Source organism: Eleutherodactylus coqui, chromosome 2 (assembly GCF_035609145.1).
Source record: "Eleutherodactylus coqui strain aEleCoq1 chromosome 2, aEleCoq1.hap1, whole genome shotgun sequence".
Taxonomy (NCBI): Eukaryota; Metazoa; Chordata; class Amphibia; order Anura; family Eleutherodactylidae; genus Eleutherodactylus; species Eleutherodactylus coqui.
Window position 1 is genome coordinate 87,190,504 of NC_089838.1, and position 20,311 is coordinate 87,210,814.

Genomic DNA, 20,311 nt, shown 5'->3' on the forward strand with positions numbered 1-20,311 from the left:
GACACAGCAGTGGCGGACAGGTGAGGTTTTTTTTATACTAAAATGTTTGTTTTTCAAGCAAGAGCTTATATTTAAAGTTCTTCTCTGAAAAACAATTACAGGGTTCCGGCAGACCATTGTATTCAATGGAGCTGCCGGCAGCAGCGTTAGCTTCATTGAAGACAATGCGTGCATTCCCTATTGTGCACGCATGTCCTATCTTTACCGGCACGCACCTATAACACACCATAGGGAATGCATGTGTTGTAATAGAAGAGTGTTTTTGTGCGCGTGTATGCACGCACAAAAACATGCTCATGTTAAGCTACCCTTAGGGCTTAAACAAATGAAAGTGTTTGCGCACATTTTTGTGTGCTTGAAACTCACATCCGTAAAACATGACCCAACAAACCCATTGATTTCAATGGATTTCTTCTCATGAGGGTGTTTAGCGTGTGCAAATCCTATGCCCCCAAAAAGATAGGATCTGCCCTATTTTTATGTAGAAAGCTGCCATAGCTGCGTCAAAAAGAATCAAGGGGAAGGGTGTGACCATTGCCACCAGCGTATTTGCACATACGTTCATCTGTTGAAGGCCTTAGCTTGTAGCTGGAATAGTGTTTGTATTTCCAGGTACACAGACAACCCAAGTCTGCTCAGCGTGCATATGTGCGTACATTAGGGGCATTGGGCACATAAGGGGGTCATATTAAAACCAGCATTTGAAATGTCAGTCTTAATAAATTCCCCTATTTGCCTTTACATTGTGTAGGTAGAGAAGACATGTAACAAATATATGATGGCTGATCTTTAGTATTTGACGGTAGGGCTGTAGTGCTCCTTTAATAAAATTGGTTGTTTTGGAGCTAAAATGTAACTAAATTGAGGATTAGAAGTTATATAAATCTAACCATAAAATAGGATCTTAAGATTTAATGTTAAGCTTAAAGTGCAGGTGTGAAATACAAACAGACAGTAGCACAAGTTTTGCCAACTATTCTAATAAATAAAGATTATAGAAGTGCGGATGATGTCAAAGTTTTACTGGCTTAAGATGAAATGATGATTATTTTGCTCTATGCTAAATATTAAACAATAATGCTAAAGTCAATACCCCCAAGCGGTCTCCACTCCGTATAAATTGAGTGGCTTCCCTCAGTGTCGCTTATCTGTGGTTGGTTCCTTGAAGCAAACCTAGAAACCAATTACTGCAATTATGAAGATTGCCATCTTCTTTCTGCTCGTGGGGTTATGTAGTTGCAATGGTAAGATATTCCTCCTGTTTTATAATGGGGCATATAACTACATGTATCAGTGCTAGTGTATGGATAAGGCTCTACTAATGATAATATATATTACCAGTTGTGAAGTTTGCTTTGTTTTCAGTTGTTTTGTTGACAAAATGTGTAAATTCTAAAGTGATCTTTCCTTTCAGATTCTCTTAGATCATGCAGTGGAACCGTCACAGTAAGAATACATTTGTTAAACATAATGTTTTTTTAAAATACTACATTTGTTCTTTAATAACCTTTGATTTATTTGTAATCTATTACTGTCAAATATGAAATGCTTGAAACAAATAGTAAAATTTATCAATATTTAGATGTTTTTCTTAAAGTTTCAACAAATGCAAAACCAAATAAAAAATAAGAGCAAGAGGAACAGATGATTACTTTTTTTATATTAAGCCTCCAAATAAGGAACAATTATGCATGTGGTATATGACCAGAGAAAGATTATAGTAGGTATTTACACTGAGGTGCCATTAAGGTCACATTTACATTATGCAAAATATGGATCACAAACATAAGGAAAGCAAACAACAAAACCCAAGTCAGACAGACTTTCATAAAACACTGGGTTATGTCAAAGTCAGGGCAAAGATAATCCATAAACACAAAGATACACAGACTCAAATGCCAGAGTGTCCATTTTTAGGAAATAAGCTACTGACCACCTATATAGACAAACTGTTACTAATCAATATATCCATCTTTTACTCTTTTAGCTCAGTCAAGCTGAAACTCTGTCCACCTTGGTTGTTATGATGGCTTGCAAATATGAAGAATCAAAGGTAGAGTCATTTCACCCACTTTTTTCATCATTTCCGTTTGTTACCTCTAAATGATCAAGTACTATACAATAAGTGATATTCTATCTATTTTCAAGGAATTGTATTCATCCATGTAAATAGTAGCTTATCATCTATGAACATTGGGAGGAAATCTGCTGAGGACTGGCATATACACTGTATATTTGGTCTGTAGGGGGCACAAGCCCCAGACTTATTCTGCACAGAGATGACAAGCAGCTTATAGGGGACATCATTCAATGTAGGGGACATCATTCATGATAGTCTAAGGAAAGGGTTGGCTAAGGGTGAATTCCACTGGCAGGTGAGTATTGCTTTTTTTTAGGCAGTGTAGCTAGGGCCTGCGTTTAGTGCTGTCAAAAATATGGTATCAGGTTGCAACACATTTTCAGCAGCACTAAAACTACTGCCCATTCATTTCAATGAGTGACACACTGCTGAAAAGGGCCAAAAATAAAACAAGCATTGCTTTCAAAGCGTTTTGATGCTTGTGTGTGCAGCCCCATTGAAATGAATAGGAATGTTGCACGACATTCAGCGCAGCACTGAAAAGGCTAAAGGACGTACAAAAACGCCTGTGTGAGGGAGGCCCTAGAGATGGAGTGTGCAGAGGGGAAAGCTGCTAAATACAGGATACAAGTCAGAAATAGTATTATTCCTTCTGTACTGCAAGCACAGCAGCTTATTCAGAAAAGTCTTCTAAATGTCTAGAAGTCATAGAGGTCTGCATTCATTGTTCCTTTATCTTTTAGGGCAAAGCCAATAATGTGTATGACAAGGTCTGCCTTATGGATTTGGCCATCACAATTGTGGTAACCTTTATTTAAACTATCTACATTCTATTCCATATAGCTGTAGCCTCATTTATTTCACGTATGTCTGTAGAGTCAATTATGTATTTATTAGATAACCAATATTTAAAGCAGAGTTCCAGGTCTTGTTATAAAAAAGACTGACTAAGGATGATGTCTTACACAATACTATACTGAGAACTATGGTGGTTCTTTCTAGGTTTTCTCTTCCAGGCTGCAGTAGAGCAGTTACTGCATTAAACACAGTGTAATTGTAGGGAACCAAAGTTGTCACTTTAAAAATACTGTATATAGTTTTATTATATGATTATGTTCCTTTAATAAAAGTACTAGAATGGAGTTGGTGATTGGAGAACCATCAAGTCCAAAGCTGAGGGTAGGCTATACCTCATGGGAGGAGCTGGAGTTCTTAAATACCCCCACCCATTTCTAGAAAGTTCAGTGCTCTGCAGTTAATGAGAGTCAGCAGTGTGTTAGTCAGTTAGTGAGTAATAGTAAGTGCAGTTGTGAAGGAGAGGAGTAGCAAGAAGAGCAAGAAAGCTGGATAAAGAACAGCCAGAGACAGTTCCATCCCTAAGTCTGAGGATAGGTGCCAAATACGATGTAATATACTGACGGCGGTATCGCCAGTAAATGAACTCTGGATTTTGATGCTTGGATATTGGACTGTATTGGATGTTGCCTTGTTTGCCTGGAACTTTAATAAAAGTGAGTTTAACTGTTTCAGTCTTCCCTTGTCCCCTGGAGCTGCTTCCCAATAGAAAACATCTGCACTATGTTGCATATTACACCACCCTCCAGCAGCAGGGACCACAACCACCATCATCTTTGCTTGTAGCATGACTGGGTGGGAGTGCAACTACCAAGCTGCACCTTGCCCCTGCTGCAGGCTGGCATCATGTACCTTTTCCCTATGGCTAATAAGCTGCTGCCAGGTTGGCTTTTTCCCTTCCACCCCAGACGACAGTCGTCTTATGTGTTTGACTACCCCTTAAGGACCAAGCTGTTTTGTACCTTAACCCCTTAATGACATGGCCTATTTTGGCGTTGAGGACCAAGGGATTTTTGGTATTTTTCCATCTCCATTTTTCAAAAGCCATAACTTTTTTATTTTTCCGTCGACGCGGTCGTACAAGGGCTTGTTTTTTGTGTGGCGAGCTGTAGTTTTTATTGGTGCCACTTTTGGGTACATAGACAATATCGTAAAACTTTTATAATTTTTTTTATGATAACAGGGAGAGAAAACGCATCAATTCTGACATAGATTTTTTTTATTTTTTTTTAACAGCGTTAGCCATGCAGCATACATGACACACTAAATTTTTTCTGCGGGTCGGTACTGTAACAACGATACCAAAATTGTTATATTTTTTTTAGGTTTTTACACTACAATAAAAAGCCTTTTTTTTTTGGAAATCTTTTTTTTTCTCTATAGCTGAATTCAAAGTCCTGTAACTTTTTTATTTTTCTATGTACGGAGCTCTATAAGGGCTTGTTTTTTGCGAGACAGCTGTAGTTTTTATTGGTACCATTTTGGGGAATGTACAGCTTTTTTGATCACTTTTATTGCATTTTTTGTGAGGCAAAATGCTAAAAATTAGCATTTTGCCTCTGTTTTTTAGCGGTTTTTTTTACGCTTTTTGTTGTACAAAATAAAAAGTGTGTTCAACTTCTTGTACGCGTCGTTACAGACGCGTCAATACCCAATATGCGAGGTTTTAATTTTTTTTAACCTTTTTTTATGCTAATATTAGAAAAAGCATAAAAAAGGTTTTTTTACATTTTTCTTTTTTTTACATTTTTATTGTCTTTTTTTTTACACTATTCGAGTCCCTCTGAGGGACTTGCAGCACTGTGCCTATGATCGCTGTCATAAGGCATGCTTATACAAGCGATGCTTATGCTTATACAGCGATCATAGGCATAGGCAATACAGGACGCCAGTGTCTGGCATCCTGTTGCCATGGCGACAGGCCGGGCTCTCGCGATAACATCGCGAGAGCCGGCCGGAGACACAGAGGGAGCGCGCTCCCTCTGTGAACTCTTTCCCTGCCGCGATCTACTTAGATCGCGGCAGGGAAGGGGTTAACAGCGGGGGGGGCGCATCTTCCGATGCCCCCCCGCTGTTGCAGTGGGACGCCGGCTGTGACTGACAGCCGGCTCCCGCTGTGGGATAGCGCGAGGTCAGCCATGATCTCGCGCTATCCCGATGACGTACCGGTACGTCATTTTGCGCGAAGTACCAGGCTCCCATGACGTACCGGTACGTCATGGAGCGGGAAGGGGTTAAGGACCAGACACTTTTTATGGATTTTACCCAAGTGGCGGTTTTACTGCCCTATTTTGTTTCCTTTAGCTACCAAAATTATTTTTGCTGTGTTTTTTTCCCATGACATATAGGGCGATTTTTTAAATATGTTTTTCACTAACTTTTTTTTCAGTTTTTTTTGTTTTGGGAATAAAATGCTAAAAAAATGATTTTAACATTTATAGTTATTTTTTTTATTTAGTATATTTATGCTAAAATAAATTATGGGAATGGGTTCCTCAATTTGTTTCAGACGTTTTGATATATAAAATGTATGGTTTTGGATTACAGGGCACATACAGCGACGGTTTTGGTTGACGTCGGCTTTGGGTTATTTTCTTTCTTATGTATATATTGTTGTTTTATTCTGGAATTTAGTTTTATTTGTGTATAAAATTATGTTTTTTACTATCTATGACTCCCATGACGTCATGTAAGACATGGGACATTCACTTTTTTTTTATTTGACACTTTCCCACTGTAGCTCCATAAGAGCCCCAGTTACAGGGGAAAGCAACCCGTATAGTGATATTAGTCACTGGCAGAGCTGGCCAGGGTCTTGTATGATCCTCCAGCTCTCCTGTAGCAGGGAACCCCGGTAGTCACATGACCCCCTGACTCCCGGAGTGGAAGACATCCTTCCACTTTCACTTTTTAGTACACAGTGCTAAAACCCCCTCCTACCTTCTCCTCCAGGTTTTCAGGAGGCTTAAAGCGCCACTGTATCGGCAGGGTTTTAAGCCCAGGACCAGGCACCGTACATTTACCGCATCTGGTCCTTAATGTGTTAAAATGCTCCATAGCTGATAATAATGATTACTAAAACTTTATTGCTTCTTGGATTTAACTACAATAGGGAAAGAGTTTGTGTAGAATGAGAATAACTGGCAGATATAGGAAGCAAAGCAGAACATAGATAGATCAGAGGAGATTCCAGAATAGCTAAATGTCATCTACTAAGAAACCTGGAAATTCTGCATCTGATGATGACTGTTATAATAACATACCTGGCCTTATGCTCTGCACAGTGCTAGGTATAGGTTGCAGTCTCTTTTGCTATATATTATTTTATTCACTAAAAATATTTTCCCCTTTTGCAGAAACTTCTGTCTGCCTACCTGAAATGTGATCGGGCGATTCTTATTAAAATTGTGGTATAGTATTTGTTCTCTTACATTATTATACTGCAGGTATATTACTGAAGTGTATTGAAGCGTTACACACTACAATGCCTTCTTCTAGCTTCTCTATGTCAGACAGCACATTATTAAATTCATATTTTAAGGAACAGATACTATGACTGAAAAAAGAAAAATCTAGAACTGCAGATTACGTTCAGTGAGGGTCTTATGTAGGGCTGCCAACAGTCCAGGAATTCCTAAACACTCCATAAAAATAAAGGGCTTTTTTTCATGAGTCCATAAAAAATAATTGATGTATCTGCAAATGTTTTTAGGCTGGTGGTCCTTGATAAGGTGATGATGATTGTAATTATCGTCATTTTACGGCTCACAGTAAGTGCTGATAATGAGTTCATATCAGTATCTGACTTGCACACATATATTACTTACTAGCAGGGATACCTGGAGTTGACGAGGATTAAAACTTGAACATAAGACACATTAACATGAGATTTTAAAGAAACTCTTTTGCCCATAGCAACCAATCACAGGGCAGCTTTTATTTTAACTCAGAAGTATAACAAACTGTGCTGTGATTGGTTGCTAGAGCTCATCTTTCATTCCTTACACAGCTGAGGTAAAATGAAAGCTGTGCTGTGATTGGTTGCTATTTCTTATACTGCTGAGGTAACATGAAAGCTCTGCTGTGTTTGTTTGATATGGGCAACACAGATTTTCTTAAGGCCTAATGTCCACTGGGTAAATGGAATTGCGGATTCCGCAGCGGATTTTGCCCATAGGGAATCATTGGCCATCTGCGGGTCCATTAAATTGATTTTTGCACCCGCGGATAGCATTTTAAAAGAATTGCGTTTTTCACGCGCGGGAGAAAAAACGCAGCATGCTTCATTTTGATGCGGATCGGCCACATTGCTATCACATTGATAGCAATGTGTGCGGATATCTGCAGGCAAAAAATGCCATTTAAAGCAAATCCACGTGGAATTTGCCGCTGTAATCCGCGCGGATTGTATTTTTCTAGTGGACATAAGGCCTTAATATCTTAATCCATCTTAATGTGTCTTTCGTTCACGTTTTAATCCCAAGTAATGTCGGGTATCCCTGCTAGTTTAATAATCACATATGTGTGTCTATGATGTCTGCCATCACGTGTCTGCCCTTTGGGAGGCCTAGCTTATGATGCGCATTGCCTTCCACTCTGCCGCACTTAATAATCGCATACGTCTGCCCTCACGTGTCTGCCCATTTGTGTAGGCATTATTTATGACATGCACCCCTTCCTCTCCACCTCGCCACACGGAGTGGCACTGGCGGCAGAGTACAGGTGCGCCTGTGCATCACCAAATAAATCTGTCTTGTCACGCTCCCTAGAAAAAAAAATATACATTTTGAGGATGAAACGTAGCCTATGTCCTTCCTCAAAATGCCAGCTATCTCCCTGCCAAATGATCAAAATCGCTTGTTTAGCTGTGAAACGGTAACAAACAGCAGACAGAGTTACTTTCACATTTATAATATAAGTATGGACAATCTTTATCATTCAGTTTGGTTTTTCCAATGTGTCTGTAAACAATGTTGTCTGTCCGGGACTTTTGGATAAGTTGTCCATGAAAATGAAAAAAACTAAGGTTGGCAACCCTGGTCTCATCTTCGGATGAAGACCAACATGTACATTAAATCATCTGATATCTAGGTATGTAGCGAGGGGTTCAGGATGGTCTCACCCCAGAATCTAAGGTATTGAAGGGAATCTGTCTGCTCCGACATGCAGTACAAACTGCCTACAGTGTATTATAGAGCAGGAGGAGCTCAGCAGATGGATATATAGTCTTATGGGAAAAGATTTCATATAACATGTTTCTTACTCCTTTATATCTCTGCTCATTCTGAGCTAAGCGGTCCGTTGGGCCGTCTTACCAGTGACTAACAGCTTGTATCAGTGTTCATACAGAGATAGCTGTCAATCACTGATAGGACCGCCCATTGGACTGCTCAACTAAATGAATACATTATAAAGTACAAGTTCTACATTTTTCCATCCCTGGCCCCTCACCTGATTGCCTGTCACACTCTGGAGGTCTCCTCTGTGCATTCCAGCCACTTCCATGCAGTACAGCCTCCTGTCTGATACTGATTAGACACCATCTTGAGGCTGAGATTTTTTACTTTAGATAACTCATTAAAATATTTAAATTTTTATAATACTGGATGTATTTTTTATATTCTTCATAGGTGGAATGTCTGGATGTTCCTTCTGACATCAAACTTATAATCAAAGAATCTTTAGAGGTAATGTGTTGAACTCCTTTACTCTAAGAATTATCTAGCTCAATTTATTTTTACCCTAAAGCTTTTTTTACACTGGCAGATAAATTGTCCATAACGTCTGCTGCCTGACAATATATAGTAAGTCATTTGGTGCTGATTTAAGAGCCTCTCAGGGTATGTTCACACGGTGGAATCTGACAAGTTACTTCTTCGCGCGGATCTGTGTGAAAATGCATCAGAGAGGGTAAAAGGTTTGTAAATTTGTATTGTAAATGGTAGGTGGGGGCAACAAATTTTGCATTAAACCTCTTCTATAAGTGTAGATTAATCCCTGTATAATAAGAAATACGGGACTTTTAAATGTCCTATACTTTGTATTGAATTCCTCACCACTTTTAAGGTGTTCTTTTTTTGTATAAAAACCAATATACAGTACAGTGGGATAGAAAGAGTGATTAAGACCCCCTGGATATTAAAGGTTATGTGATTCCTATCAATCACTCTAGCCATGATACACTTTGTGTGGGTAAATAATTTGCAATTAAAGAGTTTTCCCATCTTATATTGTGATGGCATATTGCTAGGCTATGCAATCGTGTTATGATCGGTGGAGGTCCAATCTCTGGGACCCTCATGAACATGGCAATATAGGCACTCAGTGCCGGTGTATCACTGTGCTTATTCACCATTTGTCCCATGTATAATGGTCCCTGTCTACCTGGCTGTGCAGGGAATCTCAATGCTGCCCCATTCTAGTAAGTAGGACTGGCTGCAGTTCATTGTACAACTGGGTGGCTAGAAATGTGGCTATTCAGAATAAAAACTATACCAGCACTTCATCCCCTTCATTTCCGTGATTCATGGATCCCAGAAGTCTGCCCCCCCCCCCCCCCCCAACTCATAAATTACTGGCATATACTGGTGATATGATATCACTTTAGGAGATGGGAAAATCGCTTTAACTGTCACACATTGCTTGTATTTTTGTACTTTTAGCATTGTAGTAACTGACCAATGGACTGTGAGTTACTTCTAACCATAGACCCTCTGGCAATGTCCTAATGCCAGCCTCAAATTGATTGGTGAAGTGCAATGCTTTCTGTTGATGCCCCTTCTTTATAGTTAACTATTTACTGCAGTATCCAAATCCTAACTGTGAGGCAGTTGACTCAATAACACTGTCTGCCTTGGCAAAGGGATGTTGCTGCATCCTATGCAACTGTTTTCCTATAGCTTTGGTCACAAAATATGGGATCAGGTGTGCAAGCCATCAATAATGACAAATGACCTGCTCTGTGCACATACCCCTAAAGCCAGCCCTTTAAAGGGCCAGAACAGTTAATCTTCCTGTGTCATGCAAACATACTATGATCATTCTTACCTAGAGAAACCAAGTAATCTTGTAGATATGATAGCTTTCAATGCCTAACAAACAGACATGATATTATAGTGAGCTTTCAAACCTGCATGGTGAAATAGATCCGAAGATGCATACATATCTTTGGATCTATTCTATTACGTCTGAAGAAGAATCTCAAGTAGGTTGGAAAGCTCGCTATAACATCACGTCTTTTTGTTAGCTACTACAAGGTATTATATCTACAAGATTACTTGGTTTCTCTTGCTGAGAACAATTACATTTTGCTCTACTAGCTAACACAGTACCAAGCTTTTCTTTATACAGACATACTGCTGCTCACAGCTGAACATCTGCTATTCTATACCTGTTTAGGGAATTCATTTGTAAGGAACACATCCCCAACACAAATCTCTCCTTGCCTGTAGGCTACTTTCAATGTCACAGTATATAGGGCTAAAAGCAGTTCATGACTTGCCCAGCCCTACCCTCTTCCAACTACCCACCACACCTACTTAATGCCATAGAATACACCTGGACAAAAAATAAAGCTAAAATAGTGGACTTAGTAAAATTGCCTTATGTTCCTGAATCATGTTACCTCCGTATATGTTACTGTGAAAAGTGCATTTTGGGATCTGTTCTTTCCCCCTAGTATTCTGCATGGTGCTGTTCCCATGCTGATGATGTGGAACTGAACCATCAGAACTGATTGTAGAAATGATGTTTTCTGTTGTTGTTATGTGATTGTAAATCCTAGAGAAAGATATAAATCACATGTTTATGTATTATGTGTTTATCGTGCGATTCACTAATAAACTATTTGTATTTATTACAGAAATGCGACCCTTTGCTAGTTATAACTATTGATGTATCGCTGGACAAAATTATGAAAGCTATATGCTGCGTCGTGGTAATTTCTTCTTTTTTCTCTAAATGTTTGTTTATAAGTATTAAATAGAAGTGAAGTATATACTGAGATATACTTAGCTTTATAGGGTGCAGTCAGGATCTGCATCTGTGATTCGGCTGAATTCCATATGGTTATTACTGAATGTAAACCTTATGACTAGAGATGAGCGAGCGTACTCGGATAAGCACTACTCGCTCGAGTAATTGGCTTTATCCGAGTATCGCTGTGCTCGGGGCTAAAGATTCGGGTGCCGGCACGGAGCGGGGAGCTGCAGGGGAGAGCGGGGAGGAACGGAGGTAAGATCTTTCTCTCCTTCTCTCCCGCCCGCTCTCCCCTGCTCCCCGCTGCGACTCACCTGTCAGCCGCAGCGGCACCCGAATCTTCAGACCCGAGCACAGCGATACTCGGATAAAGCCAATTACTCGAGCGAGTAGTGCTTATCCGAGTACGCTCGCTCATCTCTACTTATGACCAATTACCTTGAAGTTACTCTCCCGTGCCCATGGATTAGGCTTCAGTAAATAGGATCTACAATGCCTCATTGTATTTAGTTTAGCCCAGACTGTTTTGCACATGCTAAAGTTAAACCATTCCAGTACATAGCAGCTGAATAACGAGTTCAAAAATCCGTGCCCTACCCCCCCCCCAAATTATTGTCAGGGGTCCTAGTGGAACAATTGTTTATAGGATAAGCTGACTTCTGTATTCCTCATCTCCCCATGACTGGCTATATATCTGCATTGTAACCCACAATCTGGGGGTGCTGTGCGTTGTGCTGCGCTGGTCGCTCACAGTTTCCCAGTTGCTATGAGAGTGAGAATATGGGACAGTTTATGCTGCGTCTGAACCGTCCTCTGTATCCATAGCGGTAGACTAAGGGGAATATAATAGCATCGCTCACGCATGTGCAGGGGCACCGGTGACTTCTGATAGTTCTAGGGTACACAAAAGGGGTTTGAATCATTATTGCTCAAAATATATTGCTGTGGATGAGCATTACCTAAGGCTGCATGTCCATGGGCGAGAATTCGCCGGCGGATCACGCTGTGTGAAGCTTTCCATAGCATTGCTATGGAAAGCGCAGCCACGGCGTCCACGAGCGGAAAATTATAGCAATTCTCCACACGTGGGATTTAAATTGCGGCATGCCGCGATTCTCTGTGGTGAGCCTATCTGTTATAGGCTCACCACTGAGACCTGTCAGCTCTTCCCCCTCGTCCCCCAAGGCAGAATATTGCTAGCGATATTCTACAACGGCCGTGGACAGGGTACCTTTGGCAAAGCCATTTTTAACCCCTAAAAGACCAAGCATAGCAAATTTACAGCACTGTGTCCAGGGACTTTATCCCGACAGATAACAGAAACACAGCATGGGATTAATAGCTCCTGCAAAGTAGCAAATCAGGTCTTCGGCTATTAGTCATAATTTTTAACTCCTTCTGCCTTCTCCTTTCCAGGCTATGTAGTGATCAATAGGTGCTATGTACTGAAGAGAGAATGTGGAAGTGTCACTTTGGCTACTTGACTCAGTGATCATGTGGCTGCCGGGTTCTCCTTGCCAGGGCAGAGGTGCGGGGTCCTCGCAGACTCAGATCATCTCTATTAGGGACTATTGTCACTATAGGGGTTTTTTTTCCCTCTGTAACTGGGGTTCCTATGGATGCCCCAGCTACAATAGAAGAGTGTGACATAAAAAAAAATAAAAGACAATGTGAAAAAAAGTTTAAAAAGATTACAGAAAAAAATGAAAATGTAAAAAAAAAATATAGATGAAAAATCAAAATGCATTTTTTTAAAATTGCGTGATCAAAGCAATTCTCTTCCCATTTATTGGGATAAAAAGCTTATTTTTTTTTGTAGTTGTCACATCCAGGGGTTTCACCTTGTGGTCAATGGGGCTGGGGGCAGCAGTGATGGCTGCCCAATTGAAAACATACAGAGAAGATTGCGATCCTCTGCCGCAGAGGATTTCTTCATCTCTGAGGAGAGTCCCCTCATCACTGGACACTGTGACATTGCTGTCACAGTGTCAATGATGCATCCATAGAAATGCCAGTTGGACTTCACATCACCGACCATATAATCAGGTCTTTGTCAGCTTGACAAAGACCTGATTATATGGTCGAAACGTCGCCATTCTTTGTGATGATGTGATGTCCAATTGGCATTCCTTTGGATGCATAAAATTTCTTTGCACCTAAAATCTGCTGCCTGATTCTATTTTGTGGACTGTGTATTCATGGGATTTGGATCCAATCCCTGCTTGGGCTTGCAGTACACCTCCTGAAGAGCACCCCCCCCCCCCCCATATTGGTTGTGGTGAGTTCCGCTGATTTCTACTATACTTCAATACTTCTACAGTGTTTAATAATGAGCGGACTCCCCACGGAGATGAAGAAATCCCTGGATGAGACAACTATAAATACAAAAAAAAAATTAGCTTTTTACCACAATAAATATGAAGAGAATGCAGCAAAAACAATTTTGGTAGCCAAACTAAAGAAAGTAGGGTAGTAAAACCGCCACATGGGTAAATTCTCTAAAAAATGTCTACTAGTGACATATGGAACATAAGTAGATAGATAAGGGCCTAATCACATCTCACTTTATATTCCGTTGAGGGGTTTCGTCAGGTTTTATGCCAGAATCCCTGAAAATAGGACTCAGACGGAATCCCTGAACATGAAATCAATCCTGCCTTCAGGAATTCTGACATAAAGCCCAATGGCGTCCCTGAATGAAATAAAAAACGAGGCAAACCGGCCCAAATGTTTACATGTCACTTCTTTATGTAGATCTGTACAGAAATGCGTCAAAGTCTGTTAAGGTCCCAGTATTGTAAATGGTGTGTGGTAGGAGGGGGACGCCGCTACAGATCTTGTATTGGACCACTCATGTAATTGAAGAGTAATCTCCGTATAGTGAGATGTATGGGACTTGTGAAGTTAGAAACAGACAATACTAACACTGAAATACATTACAAAACATGATGGTTGTTAGATTGTGGCTTTTTCACACTATTTATCTTTACCTTAAACTATTTCATTATTAACTATTCGAATACCGCTAAGAGCTATAACTGTGGGCTGCCATTAACACGGAACAAGGGCTTTCATCATCTGGGGAGCAATAACCCTTATATGACTCTCCTGACCTAGAAGTGTTGGTATCCTGCATGTTACAAGTGTAAGATAACAAATGTATCACACATCACTTGGATTATATACATTAGCGTATATTGGTGTGATATTCAGCTTTAGAGAGCAAAGTACTCTCTCATGTGAGGACAGCGAATAAGAAGGATTAGTAAGATAAGAAATAATCATCACATTTAATGTACTTTTCATTTTTTTGTTTTCCAGGAAGCATATGTGGGGAAAGTTCTTTTTGGCAACCTTGTAAATACAGTACTTTCTTTATTGGTAATTACAATTTCATACTGAATATTAATTCTTATTACTAGATACCGGTATGCATAAGGGTTTTTTTCTGAGGATGAATGTTTGATTAGTTCATGAATCAGACCGGGATTATTAGAAGTGGAACTAGATGTGATATTCAGTATATGCAGTAGCATCAGAAATGAATTTTCAAGATGACATATCACCCTTAGCCCTCATTCACATGACCATGTGTGTTTATACGTTCGCCGTACGTGCCATATAATCGCATGAATGAAGATTTGCAGCAATTGAGTCTCGATCTCAATCAGCGTATTTCATGCCATTCACTCAGGGAGCTGCTGCGTAGTGGCAAAAAATACGCAGAAGAAAGGAAAACCATAGATCGCTGTGAAATTCCCGGAATGACTAATAAAGTTTAAATGGAGTCAGCTGTCTTTTTTCCCAGCGTTGGCCGCAGCTAAACTCCCTCCCCTTCCCTTTTTTTCCCACTTTCCTAAAAATCTATGGGAGCTTGCTGCATATCCCGGCAAACGATAGGGCAAGACCTACCTTTTGACGCGGCGTATAGAATCAGTGACCGAAAACGGTCATGTATGTGCTATTTTTTTCAGGCGCAATTATTTTCTGCAGCAAAAAAAAATTGGTCGTCTAAATAAATGAATTGAAATCCAATGGTTCGGATGGTTGTTTTGGAGCGCCGATTTTTTTATGTGGCTAAATAGTTGCGTAACTATGGTTGTGACTAAGTCCCTAGGGTATATTTACATGGGCGATTTTTATTACATAATCTTGTGTGCTGCAAGACACACAGAACTCACACGAAAATAGAACCCTTTCTTTGTAATGTGTGGATTTACAGGATTTTTCGCTCGCAGTGGTGCTGCAATACGTAACAATCACAGCATGTTCTATTTTCCTGTGAGTCCGCAGAAATCTCACCCATTATTTCCAATGGGTGTGAAGAAAACCCCATCACAGTCCCATCACACTGGCATGCAGATGAAGGCTTCATGTGAGTGTGATGCAATCTTTAATTGTAATTGAAAATAAATGTGACTTTCAAGTGTGTGAAAATTGCGTGTTCAGCGATGTGATGCAGGTTTCTTGCAGATCACATTGCAATCACATCAAAAATCGCAATTTAACACATGCGATATCAGTCCGCCCTTAAGGGCTCAGTCAAACTAGCGATTGTTTTCACGCATTTATAAGTGTGATTAAAAGAAAATCAATACATAAAAGCTAATATCTGGGCGGTGGAGTCACACAGAACAGGAATAAAGGAATCTATGGATTCTACTGACCATCGCACATTGTACGGTACATTCAGCTTATAGCACAAAAACAGGTGACAGACTTCCTTTAACACAATATAGAGATTGCCTTCTTAGTAATACTCCGGGTCATTGTCTGCTGTTTGTAGAGGCTGTAGACCTGTAGAGCTAATGTCAAGATATCTTACTGGAAGGGAACGTAAATGGTTAAAAGACATATTATTAGCTTCTGATAAAGTATAACTATATCTGTAATAAAATGTCTTTGTATTCTACAGTCCTCCGTGCTGGATTCACTTTTGCTGGAGTCACTCGCAGGCTTACTTGGCGGACTCTTGGATCTAATTTTTACACCTATTAATGCTTTGGGTTCAGTAGTTTTTCAAGTCACTAATGCTGTTGGTGAAATTCTTGGTAGCGTTACTGGTCTCCTTGGTAGCGATGGGGGTGGTCTCCTTGGTAGCAATGGGGGTGGTCTCCTTGATGGCGGTGGGAAAGGTCTCCTTGGTGGCGGTGGGAAAGGTCTCCTTGGTGGCGGTGGGGATAGTCTCCTTGGCGGTATTCTTGGCTGATCCATCATTATCGCTGATTCCAGGTAAAGTCCTTTTCTTCTTTAATGATTTTAAATTTACTGCTTCAAATGTGACTTACAGAATAAAGACTTCTACAAATGAACATGTTTTATAGGTTTTTAAAGAATAATTTTTTCCTCCTGTTTCATTTCCTCATTCTACTTCTTATAAACCTAAATAATTGATGTTTCAAACCAAACCATGTCTACAACCCCCCACATACTATACTGTAGTCTCATACTGTATGTCCCAGACTTCCTGATGGTCGGAGACATATTAGAGGTCTAAGTGCAAGCACTATTTTATTGATTACCCAAAAGGCAATGCATTGTCCAGAAAGTGACAGATATTGTCCATATAGCACATATACCACTGAAATATTACATATATAGCACAGTTAGTGCCATGTAGTACCCTATGGAAACAGCCAAAAACCACTCAACTCCCTCCGTCCAAGAGGCAGTCATAGTAGAACTCTAAACCTTGTACCAGGAGCCTTAGGGGCCAGAAGGTCTCTTGTCCCATATCAAGAGATGAGTACTATACTAGAAATCCAGCATTATACTTGGGGGATCTGCTACAGATTGTACATTAGGACCCAGCAGCTTCAGGTTCGGCCTCCGCCTGCTATCCAGACAGTACAGCTGGTATTGTTTTCACAGGCTAATCTAAATAACTGGTCCATCCACCATCCACACCATTGAATTACGTGACTACATGCTTTCTGCCTATGGTCACCACTAGGGGGACACGGCTACACATGTGCTGATTTCACATACAATATGTTTCTAATGGTTAAGGCAACAAACTGAAACTATTTCCATATTCCAGGCTCTCTAGCAACGTTCCTGACCAAGAAATGGAAGTGAAGTAAAGAATAAGTCTGTCCTCTAATTTCCGGATGATTTTTTCTTCTCCTTTTATGAAATCCTCCAAAGAGTTGTCAATGATTTACTTTCCGTAATCACTAGAATGAATAAAGTAGACAAGTAGAACTGCCCCCGGCTTCAGGTCTTTATTGTAGAGACTCTTCTGTTCTTCTCATTTATATACTTTCGAATACAAATTTGAGTGAAGGTCCGTTGCGCTCCAATCACATCTCCATTATGTCTTTCTGTAATGCTTTCTGTCAGAAATGCTGGAGAAACATCCCAGCATGCTGCACTTTGTTCCGGTAAATGGCAGGAAATCAGAAGCCGATGCATTTTGTCATTTGGTAGCATGCTATTTTTTTCTGTTCTATGATGGAAGAGAAGAACAGAAATTTTGAATGGAAATGTGAACTTTGCCCAAATCTGGCGGCTGCAATGATTTTAGAGGGGCTTCTGGGATCTGAACTAATTTTGGCTCAAATGTAGATAATTTGTCTAAATTATCTCATGTATCATCAAATGGAACACATAGTGCTTCGTATGAAACAGCGTTCATATAGATTGGCGCACGCAGAAATAAACTTGCCGGATTGCAAATGGCCATTTAAGTTAAAAAAAGGAAATGAACCCTAAGCCGTATTGTATCTATACGGGCTCAAGACAAACATATATGAAAAATAAATAAATGTATTGTACATATACCACCCGAATCCAGATTCTACAGCCAATAAATTGCTGTAAAAAACGATAATCTTGTCTGTAGGGTGAGTTAGACAGAAATGTACTAAAAACACATGTACTGCCTTCCAAAAGCCTGTATGTATTTTAGCTAATTGTTAATAAAAGTTAGGTTTTAGGAATCCAACCAGTGAAAAATGTGGAATATATATTGGACTCCTCTGCCCCAGCGATTTCAAAACTGTATTGAGAACATAAAACGTCTTCTTTTAGTTATGTAGACATTAAAATGATGCCTCGTGGAGATCCACACTTACATCAGGCTTCACATTGTGACCAGGGTGATCAGAGAAGTGACATCACATTTCCTGTTTACATAGGCACAGAAGCTCATCCATTCTCTTGTATGGGACAAGCTATAGTCCCGGCCGTCGCACCTAATTTGAAGTGTATACTGAAGTGTATTGAAGCGTTACACACTACAATGCCTTCTTCTAGCTTCTCTATATCAGACAGCGCATTATTAAATTCCTGCTTTAACCCCTTCCCACTGCAGGGCGGAAGTTTACGTTCTGGCAGCGGGATACTTCCCGCAACTGGACGTAAACTTACGTCCTGCGCTTACAGTGTAGCCGCGGTGACTATCGCGGCGACACAGTAGTGACGTCTGCTAACATCGTTAGCAGACAATCACTACGTGCAGGCCAGGGACCAATCACAGTGGTTCCGCCCCAGCGATCACTGTGATTGGTCAGTGAAGAACTCACTGACCAATCACAGCTCGGCAGCAGAAAGCCCGCTGTTTATAGTGTAGTCTCTCTCTGCAATCGCCTCACAGTGCTTCCGGCGGTTGTAGAGAGAGATAGGGCTCTGTAAAAAATAAAATATCATAGCGATCTGTAGTGTAGTGAGAGTGTGATCAGTAGTGTAGTGAGTGTGCTCTGTAGTGTGTAGTGTAGTGTACTGAGGTGTGATCAATAGTGTGTGATCTATAGTGTGTGATCAGTAGTGTAGTGTAGCTGGGATTTGTAGTGCAGTGAGTGATCTATAGTGTGTGATCAGTAGTGTAGTGTAGCTGGGATTTGTAGTGCAGTGAGTGATCTATAGTGTGTGATCAGTAGTGTAGTGCAGCTGGGATTTGTAGTGTAGTATGTGATCTATAGTGTGTGATCAGTAGTGTAGTGTAGCTGGGATTTGTAGTGTAGTGTGTGATCTATAGTGTGTGATCAGTAGTGTAGTGTAGCTGGGATTTGTAGTGTAGTGTGTGATCTATAGTGTGTGATCAGTAGTGTAGTGTAGCTGGGATTTGTAGTGCAGTGAGTGATCTATAGTGTGTGATCAGTAGTGTAGTGTAGCTGGGATTTGTAGTGCAGTGAGTGATCTATAGTGTGTGATCAGTAGTGTAGTGTGTGATCTATAGTGTGTGATCAGTAGTGTAGTGTAGCTGGGATTTATAGTGTAGTGTGTGATCTATAGTGTGTGATCAGTAGTGTAGTGTAGCTGGGATTTGTAGTGTAGTGTGTGATCTATAGTGTGTGATCAGTAGTGTAGTGTAGCTGGGATTTGTAGTGCAGTGAGTGATCTATAGTGTGTGATCAGTAGTGTAGTGTAGCTGGGATTTGTAGTGTAGTGTGTGATCTATAGTGTGTGATCAGTAGTGTAGTGTAGCTGGGGTTTGTAGTGTAGTGAGTGATCTATAGTGTGTGATCAGTAGTGTAGTGTAGCTGGGATTTGTAGTGCAGTGAGTGATCTATAGTGTGTGATCAGTAGTGTAGTGTAGCTGGGATTTGTAGTGCAGTGTGTGATCTATAGTGTGTGATCAGTAGTGTAGTGCAGCTGGGATTTGTAGTGTAGTGTGTGATCTATAGTGTGTGATCAGTAGTGTAGTGTAGCTGGGATTTGTAGTGCAGTGTGTGATCTATAGTGTGTGATCAGTAGTGTAGTGTAGCTGGGATTTGTAGTGCAGTGAGTGATCTATAGTGTGTGATCAGTAGTGTAGTGCAGCTGGGATTTGTAGTGTAGTGTGTGATCTATAGTGTGTGATCAGTAGTGTAGTGTAGCTGGGATTTGTAGTGTAGTGTGTGATCTATAGTGTGTGATCAGTAGTGTAGTGTAGCTGGGATTTGTAGTGTAGTGTGTGATCTATAGTGTGTGATCAGTAGTGTAGTGTAGCTGGGATTTGTAGTGCAGTGAGTGATCTATAGTGTGTGATCAGTAGTGTAGTGTAGTTGGGATTTGTAGTGCAGTGAGTGATCTATAGTGTGTGATCAGTAGTGTAGTGTGTGATCTATAGTGTGTGATCAGTAGTGTAGTGTAGCTGGGATTTGTAGTGTAGTGTGTGATCTATAGTGTGTGATCAGTAGTGTAGTGTAGCTGGGATTTGTAGTGTAGTGTGTGATCTATAGTGTGTGATCAGTAGTGTAGTGTAGCTGGGATTTGTAGTGCAGTGAGTGATCTATAGTGTGTGATCAGTAGTGTAGTGTAGCTGGGATTTGTAGTGTAGTGTGTGATCTATAGTGTGTGATCAGTAGTGTAGTGTAGCTGGGATTTGTAGTGTAGTGTGTGATCTATAGTGTGTGATCAGTAGTGTAGTGTAGCTGGGATTTGTAGTGCAGTGAGTGATCTATAGTGTGTGATCAG

At 40.4% G+C, this 20,311-nt stretch overlaps 1 protein-coding gene across 1 annotated transcript in view; it reads left to right on the forward strand.

The window, feature by feature from the left end:
• Positions 1–1,155: 1,155 nt before the first annotated feature.
• LOC136610000 (uncharacterized) overlaps positions 1,156–20,311 on the forward strand; it is a 119,023-nt gene continuing 99,867 nt past the window's right edge. Inside the window, exons 1-8 of the mRNA XM_066589273.1 lie at positions 1,156–1,244; positions 1,415–1,446; positions 1,988–2,053; positions 2,824–2,883; positions 6,292–6,345; positions 8,566–8,622; positions 10,797–10,871; positions 14,234–14,293. Of these exons, the coding sequence (XP_066445370.1) occupies positions 1,196–1,244; positions 1,415–1,446; positions 1,988–2,053; positions 2,824–2,883; positions 6,292–6,345; positions 8,566–8,622; positions 10,797–10,871; positions 14,234–14,293 (453 nt within the window). The 5' untranslated portion in view covers positions 1,156–1,195. The remainder of the gene's footprint in view (positions 1,245–1,414; positions 1,447–1,987; positions 2,054–2,823; positions 2,884–6,291; positions 6,346–8,565; positions 8,623–10,796; positions 10,872–14,233; positions 14,294–20,311) is intronic.